Below are 12,077 nucleotides of genomic sequence, written 5' to 3' on the forward strand. Positions count from 1 at the left end.
TCATGTTGTGCTCCTAAAAATACACAGTTTTTGTCGATTATTTCTCAGTAAAACTGGGGAGAAAAAACAAATTTTTTGCCAACCTAGCAGGCAGAAAATGTTATTTTATAGTTCAGTTTTGTTTTTCATTCTTATAAAAGATTAAAGAATTGAGGTATATCTGATTATTCAGGGATTATGTCAGTTTAGTGCTATGGATTCTCTCCTAGCCTTAAAAAAAAATTATCCTACAAGTATTGATTGAATGTTTTTCTATGACAAGTATGTACTAGAATCCTAAAGGAAAGGTATTCTTTCTGCTCTCATGTTACTCATAGTCTATAAGGAAAAATAGATCAATAGATAGTATATTGCATTATATATTAATACATTGTATAAGAAAGTTATTTAAAAGATTTAAAAGTGGCAGAAGGAAGAAAGTGGCAGAAAGAAGCAGTGATCAAACTGAGGTGGAGGGGCAGAGACGGTGTCAGGAAAGGATTACATTTGAACTTGCATAGTTTCTGGCAGCATGCATGGGTGTGCGTATGCTGCACCTTGTCCGACTCTTTATGACCCCATCAGCTATAGCCCACGAGGCTCCTCTGTCCATGGAATTTTCCAGGCAACAGTACTGGAGCAGGTTGCCATTTGCTTCTCCAGAGGATCTTCCCTACCCAGGGATTGAACACACATCTCCTGCCTTGGCAAGTGGATTCTTTACTGCTGTGCCCCCTGGGAAGCCCTGTTCCTGGCAAGAGGGGATTACATTTGAACTGGCTCTGAGGTGATGTTCTCTCAGTAGAAAAGAGAGGAAAGGGGAATCCAGGCAGAGGAAATAATGTGAAGTCATGGAGATATGCTATAGCCCAGGGCATCTCGTGGAACTACAGATATTTTGATGTAGCTGTAGCGTAAAATGTCAGGTGGAAGGAATTTGGAAGAAGACAGAAAGGCTAAACAGACCTGGAGAGTCTTATATGTTGTAAATATCATTGGGGGGCTGACCTAGTCCATTCTTTTTTGAAAACACCTGAGCAAGGGAGGAGTAATGATCAGGTGAGGCAAAGCAGATATTTCTTCTTAATGATAGGAGACATCTGTTTCCCCCAAATAGGAAAAAAAAATTGCTACTAAGATTTGTTACACATCAGTAATTAAAATCCTATTTCTCTTTGTCTTAGCGGAGTTAGTCACAAAACTTTATGAGGCAGCTGTGAAGAAAGTTCCCAATAGTGAGGAATATCACTCTCACCTCTTCATGGCCTATGCCAGAGTGGGCGAATACAAGAAAATGCAACAGGTAACTTGATAACCCAAGCCTCCTGGGCTGTGCGTTTTCTCTGAAAGCCTTTTCACTGTGGTTGAACTGCAGTTTGTGTGTGTGTGTGTGTGTGTGTGTGTCTCTGCACATGTATGCTTGCATACTGTATAGGAGTCAGTCTATTTATTTGTGTGTGTGGATCAACCAGATATTTGTGTGTGTGTGTTTTAAAGATGAACAACTATTCAGATTCTTTAACTGATTTATCTGGGAAACGTGATTGTTCTTTTGTCGCTTAATATATGTTTTGTTTGGTTCTAGTAAGGACAATCTAAAGGACAATCTTTAGATTGTCCCACTGCATCAGATCGTTGGTATATTTTCAGAAAATGGGCAGAAATCCCAGAACAATAACTGAACAGACTAGAAAAATTGGCTTTAAAAGTTTACATCTATTTTGTAAATTCAACTGTGTATATAGCCTGCTAAGATTTTTAAATCCACAGTGGGGGGAAAAAGTCCCTGTTGCTTGGGATGCTTTTTTTCCCCCTGGATGCAGCTTCTCCTTCTCTGCTAGTTAGCACATTTCCCGTGTTCCTTGTATACCTGTGAAGGTGCCTCATTTGGATACATTGGGGCTGATACGTAAGTAAAACTGCCACCCCAGAGAAATGAAATTTGCCCAGTTAAGCTCATAAAGGGTTATGATGTCAAGCTAGAATTTTTTAAAGAAATGCTTTGTGGATATAATATGTTCTGAAGGCAGATATTTCCTACTTGGGTTTTTATTTGGTCTTATTTACTTGAAATATCAGGCTTCCCAAGTGGCTTGGTGGTAAAGAACCTGCCTGCCAATGCAGGATCTCCTGCAGGAGACGCTGGTTTGATCCCTGGTCAGGAAGATCTCTGGAGAAGGAAATGGCAACCCATTTCAGTATTCTTGCCTGGAGAATCCCATGGACAGAGGAGCCTGATGGGCTATAGTCCATGGGGTCGCAAAAGAGTTGGACACAACCTGAGCAACTAACACTTTCACTTGAAGTGTCAAACTGTAACACTAGATAAAGCAGGGAAGGTGGAAGATACTGTATTAAGATAAATCCTTTAAAAATCAGTCTTTGTATTCACCTTGGCAAGTTTTTAAACTGGAAGAATTTTGAGGGGCCCAAATATAATTCTTTGAAGAAATTTTATCATTATTTTTATGTATTGTTGGAGTATATTCTCGGGAAAATATTCAGAAATTATAATTTTTCTTCTGTTGTAAAATGGGTGTATTTTTAAAAATTGGTAACACTAACATAAACATGTAAATCTTTAGTATGATTTTTACTTGTAAGAGTATGTTTTAAGTAAAGCATATTAAATATACATTAATATGGACACAGGTAAATAAACTACAACACCTCATTCTCACTCCCTGCACCCATCCGTGGTACTGTGTGTCTTTATTTGTTCACATAGAAAGATATTCCCAGTAGTGATTGAAGAGAGCAGGTTGTAAAATGGCCTTCTCCCCCTTCTCTCCCATCTACCTCTCCTTAATAAAAGATAGTATTAGATGTATGTACTGAAATATTGCTAGGATATAGGGCTGTGGTTACTTTCCAGCTTGCTTTCTGTTTTTTTAAAAAGCTTTGTTAATTTATGATCCCACAAAATACATTTTTGAAATATATATTTTATAAAATATAAACACATAAAATAACAAAAAGTAGAAGTTCATGCAATGGCAATATTAAGGTAAATTTTGAGAAAAGGAAAAAATAATCTGCCACTTGATCACTTTTATTTTTGTAAGGTTTAACTTTACTTGTTGCCAGAGATATGTATAATTTTTCAGCTTGCTCTTTGGAGACTGTTGCTCTGACTTGGCTTAATAGTTACAGCTTCTCAGTGTTTTAACCATAGCTTGCTTTTGCATTGTCTTAGTCTATTGTATTGGAGGAATGGAGTCCTCTAGTGTTAAATGTCTCAGAACGGAGTTTGTTAGCTCTTATCCTACCTTTGTTGCTGCTCAAGGTAGTCACAGTTCTTAGCTCATATGTATGCTTATTTTGAAATGGGTATGTCCGTCTGGGGTAATAGGTATTTTATAAATTATGTGCTATGTTTCTTAAGAGTAAAGGCTTTTGTTCACTACTGAATCCTCAGTTCCTAGGATAACATATGCATGATAAATATTTGTTAAATAATGAGCGATTTGCATAAACTGGTTTAGGTAAGAGGGAGGGAAGCCAGGGAATCAGAAAGTTTAAGGATTTCTGCCCCACAGATATCTCTGGCAGGTAACATTAAAGCCACCTTGAATAAAGAGTTGCTAGTTATTCACATGATAGATGACTAGACTTTCCTTTTTCTGTTAGTGACATTCCTATTCTCTGAGTCACCAATTTGTGGCCACATTTTTCCAACTTCTCTGTGGTTGGAAATTCTCCGTAGCAACAGAGTGATTGCACCTCTAAGACAGTAAGGTATAGGCATGAAAATTTTCTTTTATGTTGGAAATTCGTATTAATATTCCTTCTTATTTCTGTATGTCATTATAAAATGTTATCTTTACCCAAATTATTGAAAAAAATTTTTTTTAATGCTTTGCACTTCATTTCTCCAGTTTGGTTGGTATTAGAAACAGGGACCTCAAGCAATCCTGGACTCTCCTCCTTATCCTCTATGTCCATTTTGTCTCTAGAGTCTTTTTTTTTTTAAAGTTTTTTTATTAACATATAGTTAGTTGCTTTGCAGTATTGTGTCAGTGTCTGCTGTATAGCAAAGTGAATAAGCCACACATACACATATATCCCCTCCCTTTTGGTGTTTCACCGTCCAGATCATCTTGATTCTGCCTCCAAGGTGTTTTTAAGGTTTCTCTCTCTCTCTCTTTTTTTTTTTGGCCACAGGGCTTGTAGGATCTTATTTCCTGACCAAGGATCATCCCATGCTCCCAGCAGTAAGAGCATGGAGTCCTGACCACTGGGCAGCCAGAGAATTCCCTGTTGCATATACCGATTCTTGGTTTAGTTTTTCATTGCCTCCCCCCATTCCTCCTATTTTCTTTCTTCACAGTACTGCTAAAACACTCTGGAGGAGTATAGATTTATACAATGTCACAGTGTTACTCTGTATAGCTTCCTTTTTGAATGCCTTAATAACAAAGGTACCTCTGTCTACTTCTTAGCTCTTTTCCCTTCTACTGCTATTAATTTTTTGCTTCTGCTAGATGTCCTGCTTGTTCTTGTCAGCATGTCTTTTCTTTAATGTTTTTGTTTAGTTATTCATTTTGCTTCTACTAAGAAATTGATTCACTCCAAATGATTATATGTATTTTTACCCCCACATCTTTGCTTTTAGACATTGTGTTTGACCTTCGAGTTCCATCTGAAAGACTGCTACTTTGGAGAAGGCTCTTCTCTGCTTTTCCTTAAAAAAAATAAAAAGGAATAAACAAACTTATTAACCTTGTTTTCCTTGGAAACACCTGTTGTTTAGTTGCCAGATCATAACTCTTAGAAAATCCCGTGGACTGTAGCCTGCCAGGCCCTTCTGTCTATGGGATTTCCCAGGAAAGACTACTGGAGTGGGGTGCCATTTCTTCCTCCAAGGGATCTTCCTGACCCAGGGGCGAAGTCTCCTGCGTCTCCTGCATAGCAGGCGAATTCTTTTGCTGTTCAACCACCTGGCAAGCCCCTGGAAACACCCTAGCATGGTGTTTCTGTATAGGATGCTTTTTTGTTTGTGATTGTTTTTTTCGGTGGCTTGTGGGAACTTATTAGTTCCCCGGCCAGGGATCAAACCCTGTCCCCAATACTGAAGTGCCAAGTCCTAACCACTAGACTGCCAGGGAAGTTCCTCATATAGGATGTTTATTTTTATTGCCAAGAATATTTTTAGTTGTCTGAATATTTGTCTTTTTCCCTAGCTTTTAAGTGCCTTGGGGATCAGGACTCAATCTTTGTGTTCTTGGCAGGAATAGACATTTCCTTCCACTTAATGTAATAGGGGCTCCATGTATTTTTTTCAGTAGTAACTGTGATAATTAGCTGACAGAGTTCTTAGCATTGATTACTAATTGGGCAATTATGGACAGATTCTCAGTTTTACTTGAATAGATTTTTGCTTCTTTATGCCATGTTTCTGCTTTTAAGTATTTGAATATTATACATTATACAATGAAAGGGTTCAATTCTAATTAATGGTATCTTGAAAGAACTTGAATATTTTCCTAACCTAAGAATTATTTTTTGAATGATGTCAGAGTAATTTTGTCTAACTTTGAAGTTTAAATATGCTGTATTTTTAAATTTTACTGTAATTGATTAGTGCAGTGGCTTCAGTAAAGTTTATTGATATGTAGTCATAAGCCACATTTGTTTTCGCTTGGTAGTCTACGAGGACTATATTGGGATGCAGTATTTTCTAGGAACATTGGGCTTCAATTTGAGAAAATGTGATTTAAAAGGTGAAATATCATTCCTGATCTTGTAAAAATTTGCCATTTTGATTACCTCTCTTGTTAGCCTATAGAGCATATCCATCAAGTTACTAGGCACGTACAGTAACTGGCATATGTAAACGTGGTTATTTTCCTTGGAAACTTCTTGCCACATATCATTAACTGCTCTGTCTGATGTTTTCTAAACAAAATATTTATGGCTCTCTGTCTTTCAGGCTGGCATGGCTCTATATAAGATTGTCCCCAAAAACCCTTACTACTTTTGGTCTGTGATGAGCTTGATTATGCAGGTGAGTATGGCATTCAGAATGGGATTGAGATTTGCTTTTGTTTTTGTGTACAGTAATTGTCCTTAATGTGTCCTCTGAACATCTTGGGTAATGTGTTGCAGCATGTGTCAAACAGGGAGTTGATACACTGTCAGCTGATTTTTTTGAATTGAGGAGTTTTGGTATTCTTTATGAGTTGATATATTGGTTTATTTGTGTGTAATACACAGTGTATTTCCCCTTATCCTTAGATCTGTTACTAGGTTGCTTGATCAAGTTATGAGCCTAGAAATGTTTGCTATTGTTGGTTAGTGAACAGATCATTGAACTGGGTGACCTTGTTTTGTCACTTCTTTCTGAGCCTCAGTCTGCTCTTTTGCCTAATGGAGATGCTTATCTCCCAGAGCTACTTTGAGGACAAAATAAGATACTGTGTATGAGAGGATGGGGAGGAAGGTGTTAAAATATAGCAGTTTAGAACAGAGAGACTCAGAGTAGCCTGCTTTTCAGATACTGGCTTTACCCCATGTCTTGAGCTGTTGCGAAATCTTTTTAACCTTAGTTTATCTGTAAAATAAGCATAATAACTACTCTGAAAGGTTGTTTACAGGAGGCAAATAAGCTCGGAGCAGAATCTTTGGCAATGTTAAAATGATTACTATCATCTATCAATTTTAATGATCAGTCTGAGGCAACTGTAGCTGTTAAGTAAGCCATGCTATAAATAGAAGAAATTGGCATTTCCTTTATAATATGTGAACATCTCAAGAAGACATTGCAAAAGCTTTTCTCTTCAAATGCTTGGTACCGTTTATCTATAATAAACAGTATAAACGTAACCCCCCTTAATATATTTCAAGAAAAATGTTTGAATGACCTATATAAAAGTTAGGTCATATTGTAGAAACTGTTTCAAGAATGTGTAAGATAATCTTAAGAAATCTCTTGTAAAGCAAACCATCTCTAATGTATCTTCTTGGTAAATTCAAATTAGGTCTGATATTTAACATAGTGGTTTGTTAATTATGGGCCAGAGTCACAATAATAGTCTGCATGGCGATAATATAAATAGTGCAAACAGGGAAGAAATTTGAATGAAACATGTATCTTTCTCCTCCAGTCTATATCAGCACAGGATGAAAACCTCTCAAAAACAATGTTTCTGCCCCTCGCTGAGAGAATGGTAGAAAAAATGGTGAAAGAGGACAAGATAGAAGCAGAGGCTGAAGTGAGTAGTTTAAACCTCACTTTTGTATTTGCATGTTTTTAATACTGTTACAACATTATGAATTGTTGCTTTATTCCCTTTAGAGAACTAGTTCCTCACTCTTGTCTTTTGTGTAAATATGAAACTGTGGAATTCCCCAGCCTAGGTATAGTGAGTGAAGGAGCTATTGTTTCTTGCATGCTTCCAGCAAGTGTTCTCTGCTGAGATATACACAGATAGGGGAGATACTATTGTCTGATTCTCACTGTTAATTTCATCTTATTTGAAGATAGTGTTCTTTTCTATTAGACAGCTTTTTAAAAACATAAATGACATATCTCTATTATTGAAAAGTTTCAGTGGTTACACTTTTTGTTTTTTCTATAAGGTTGAACTTTATTATATGATCCTGGAACGTTTGGGAAAGTACCAGGAAGCCTTGGATGTTATCAGAGGAAAATTAGGAGGTAATTGAGGGTCTGTTTCTTTACATACTTACCCATCTATATTATCAAACTTTTTGTTTTTCAGTTAGATAAAACATACCTTAACAGTTATTTATTTAGCCACGAGGGAGCATAATTATTTTTTCAATTGTTTAAAAATCATTAATGTTTTCTTCTTCTCTGAGCTGCTTTTCCATAGTCTTTCCTGTTTCTAAAAATTTGGTTAATCTTATTGATTTGCAATAGCACTTTACATGTTAAAGAAGTTAGAGCTCTTTTCTGTTGTTGTGAAAATACTTTTTTCCTTTTTGTTGGAAAATTTATTTGTATGAACTTCATAGATGGTGTTAAACTATTTCTCTGTTTTTAGACATTTATAACAATTTGTTTCCTAAATATTTACACATTTTAAATTTCCTTAGGAGAAATTCATGGGAATGTAGTTATTGTTTTGACAACTCTGGTTTTTAATTGTGACTTTTTGGTCAGTTTCTTTTGTGGCCTCATAACTCTCATTAGGTCCAGCCATGAAAAGGATTTTGTTTCATACAAGTACTGTATATCCTTTACTAAAACCATAACAGTAACTGATAGTTTTAACTATTTTAATTATATAAAATGTAGGAAGAGTTTTGTTTTTATTTTTAATGTTACTTTCTAACTTTGGCCTCCTTGCAGGTGAGTAGAAGTCAACTTTGTATTTTTATTCAGTTAGGTTGTAGTTCTATGGATAAAGTTTAAATTTTCTATAGAAAATTCATAATGTAATTGTTGGCATGCTTAATCTGCTAAACTGTTTTAAAAGAACAGGGCAGATATAATTTGGTCAGAAATTTAATCCTAGTTTTTTTGTTCCCAGCTGTTGAAGAATTTGATTCATTTCTTTTCTTTTAATCTTCCTCCTAACATCTTCCCTTTCTCATCTTGTTCAAGTCCAAGCTTATTCAATGTTTTGAAAGTGTGTGGATGGTGAGTCTATGGTCTAAATATACAAGTCCTCAGATACTCTTGGGATTTTATGTGTATCCCATATACTAGATCTTCAACTCAATATGTTCTGGATCCTTTTATTTTATCGGAAAACAGGATTTAAAAGTTTATATCAGAAATATACTATTTTTCTTTTCAGGAAAATAACCTTTAGTGAGATAGAACTTTGTATCTAACGGTGATCCCATTTTCTCAGAGAGGGAATTTTAAGAACGTGACAGTTTCCTTCTTGTATTTGGACTTTGTTCTGATTTCTGAGTGAAAATGAAACCAGCTTACTAACTTTTATTACTTTCAATTGTAGAGAAGTTGACAAGTGAGATTCAGAGTCGGGAAAATAAATGCATGGCTATGTATAAGAAACTGAGCAGGTGGCCAGAGTGTAACGCCCTTTCTCGGCGCCTCTTACTGAAAAAGTAAGTATTTGCTTCTTTGACTATGAGAGTAGAGTGGGGCTTTTTGATTTTTTTGGACTATATCTTTAGATTTCTGGGCATAAAGTGAAGTCCTTTAGTTGTGTGTCCTGGATATTTTTTAAAAGTTTTTGATGAGCCTTCATCTTTCAGTAAAGAAGTATAGTGAAACTTTTGCTACCAGGATGCTGAGTATTCAGAATGAATGCTGAAATTTCATTAATTTGTTAAACTAAGGATTGGTCTCCCCCCAGCCCACCTAGGAAGCACTGTGGCGGGTTTTCTATAATGAATATTAGGTTTTTAGACCTGGTTATTTTATTGAAGGAAAAAATAGCTTCTTAGAAGTATTTGACCTTAAAAATACCTTTGGAGTTGCTGCCCTTTTAGGGCTGTAGAAGAAACCCAGAGGGAAGATTGGATTTCTCCTAATGAAGACTAAAGTATCACTTAGAAAATAAGTTGAGTATCATGGTTCCTCAGGCAGATTTGTCACAACTTGGGTTTAATCCTGTGTGCACCATTCAATCTGATTTTAGCTCAGATGACTGGCAGTTCTATCTGACTTATTTCGATTCTGTCTTTCGACTGATTGAAGAGGCCTGGACTCCTCCTGCTGAAGGTGAACAGTAAGTTGTCCTTTTTCCTGAATTACAGCACTTTTTAATATGTTGTAGCAAAAAGATTTCCTTATAAGCCTAATTGAATTTTCTGTCTCAATAATGTATCTCTTTCAAAGAAAGATTTTTTTTTCGATTTTAAAATTTTAAAATAAATACATGCCCATTGTAAAAATCCTAAATTAGGACAGAAACGTATGGTGTGAAAAATGTTAGTTTCCAGGATGTTTTTTTCCTCAGTTTTATCAGGATATGATTGACAGAAATTACTCTTGATAATAGTTTGATATCTTCCAGATTTATTTGAAAAATACTTTGATATTTTCCAAATTTATTTATATTATGCATATACTAACATAACTATTCTTATTTAACATAAAACTATTCTTATTTAACATAAAAATTAGATGTAATGATTTACAACTTGATATTCTCCCATCTTACAATGTATCTTGGGCGTCTTTCCATATATAGTAAACACAGATTTGATTAATTCTTTTTAGTGACTTAAGAGAACTCCATTTTAGAAATGTACGAAATTCATTCAGTCTGTCTCCTGTTGATGGGTACTTGTATTGTTGCTAATTGCTGTTTTGGGGGCTATTACAGACAGTATTCATAAATAGGATCTTTTTTTTTTTTTTAAATAGGATCTTTTAAAAAAGTGAATAAGGAAATAGGATTCATGGTAACCAATTATGAAATGATGCTTACTTTATAATATTAACTAAGTCTCTAATTTTTCTCAGATTAATTTTCTTAGCACTAAAATTTACTTACATTTTTAATTAGGTAATATTTTATATATGCAAAATATATAAATAATGTTTTTTTAAGAAAACAGTAGAGGTGGTTAATCTCTATAATAATCAGATGCCAGAACTGGGAGGAATCATGTGTCATGCTAACCATCAGAATATGCTCATAGCTTTTATTCTCATTTGTATTGTTTATTGTTGTACTTACTGTTATTTTTAATTTGTTTCTTGAAATCAGTTTGGCTTGACTTATAAGTTTTGGCACAGAACAGTAGAGGCACAAAATACCTTTTTCATGTGTTTATACCCAGCTCTTTAGAAGGAGAAGTACATTATTCTGCAGAAGAAGCTGTGAGGTTTATAGAAGATCGGATAGCAGAAGAATCTAAAAATTCTCGCCATCTCCGAGGACCACATCTAGCTAAACTGGAGCTGATTAGACGTTTACGAGGTCAAGGTTTTAATGATGAATACAAACTGGGTAAGAAGCTGTAATAATATTTGGGAACCATGGAGAAGGGATAGGGACATACTCGGTACCCAAGGGCGGTATCTGTTCTCTGAGGCCTACAGTATAAAGTTGTGTTTTGAGAAGCAAATGTCTTCATAACCTGAAAAAAATTACTGATGAATGGATCACTAATAAAATTAGGCCTCAGTCATACACGCAACTTGGCTTAACTTTAACATTTCTCTCTATGCCATCAGAGTCTTTGTCAGGCATTCTTTTGCTGACCTAACAATAATATCAAAATAAATTTCAAAGTAAAATAGCCAGTTCTGTAAAAGTTTGAGGATTTCAAGAAATGAATGAATGAATTTCTTGAAAATTTGCTCTAAGCACTCACAAAAACACTGACAAAATAACTTCTGGCCAAGTTAGAGCAGTTAACAGTTGAGAAAATTTATAAGGATAATGACAAGATGGGAGAGAAGAATGATTTGGATAGTAGAGGATTAAGAGAGACCTTCAGGAAATTTGATGAAGCGCTTAGATGTTTTTGTAAAATGGTTCTTGTTGAGCTTACTGCAGAAGAGTGAATGTGGTCATATTGTACTAGTTCACAGTTTTATGGGGATGAAGCACTACTCCCAGCCAAAATCTGCTCATATTAAGAATTAGAATTAGCTTTAGTTTTAGTTATACCCTAAATTTTGTTAGGTTTAGGATCGTGAACTTTAAAAACATTTTCAGTTTCTTTTTTCTTTTTGAAGACAAAGCTCCAAAGAACCTTTCCCCTCCCCCCCCATTCATCATTACAGAAATTTGGTTCTCATTAAAACTTGATTAAGAGGGTTTTTTTAGGGACCAGTTGTCTTCAGATGATGAGCACTTCTCAGTACCTAAAACCTATCCTAGAACATCTCTTTCCCTTCTAATCATGTAATTAGTGTTCTCTGCAGTTTATTCTGAAATTAACTGGCTATCTCTGTCATTCTATATGTCGATTATTTACAGCCAGTTTTGTATTCCATGTTGACTTCTTTCTTTGGGTCTACCTCAGTCACTTTAGTTTGTATTTATTCCCGAATTGCAAATGAAAATTGTTCATGTGCCTTTCAGCAAAATATTGTTAAAATATATTTCAAAGAATTGTTTTTTTTTGTTTGTTTTTTTTTTTTCGGATTTCCCTGGTGGTCCAGTGGTTAGGACTCTGTGCTTCCACTTCAAGGGGCC

General features: G+C 35.3%; 1 protein-coding gene across 1 annotated transcript in view; it reads left to right on the forward strand.

The window, feature by feature from the left end:
- NAA25 (N-alpha-acetyltransferase 25, NatB auxiliary subunit) overlaps window positions 1-12,077 on the forward strand; it is a 64,730-nt gene that overhangs the window by 12,438 nt on the left and 40,215 nt on the right. Inside the window, exons 4-10 of the mRNA XM_069558130.1 lie at window positions 1,164-1,282; window positions 5,912-5,986; window positions 7,086-7,193; window positions 7,561-7,639; window positions 8,913-9,024; window positions 9,561-9,650; window positions 10,711-10,880. Of these exons, the coding sequence (XP_069414231.1) occupies window positions 1,164-1,282; window positions 5,912-5,986; window positions 7,086-7,193; window positions 7,561-7,639; window positions 8,913-9,024; window positions 9,561-9,650; window positions 10,711-10,880 (753 nt within the window). The remainder of the gene's footprint in view (window positions 1-1,163; window positions 1,283-5,911; window positions 5,987-7,085; window positions 7,194-7,560; window positions 7,640-8,912; window positions 9,025-9,560; window positions 9,651-10,710; window positions 10,881-12,077) is intronic.

Source organism: Ovis canadensis, chromosome 17 (genome assembly GCF_042477335.2).
Source record: "Ovis canadensis isolate MfBH-ARS-UI-01 breed Bighorn chromosome 17, ARS-UI_OviCan_v2, whole genome shotgun sequence".
Lineage (NCBI taxonomy): Eukaryota > Metazoa > Chordata > Mammalia > Artiodactyla > Bovidae > Ovis > Ovis canadensis.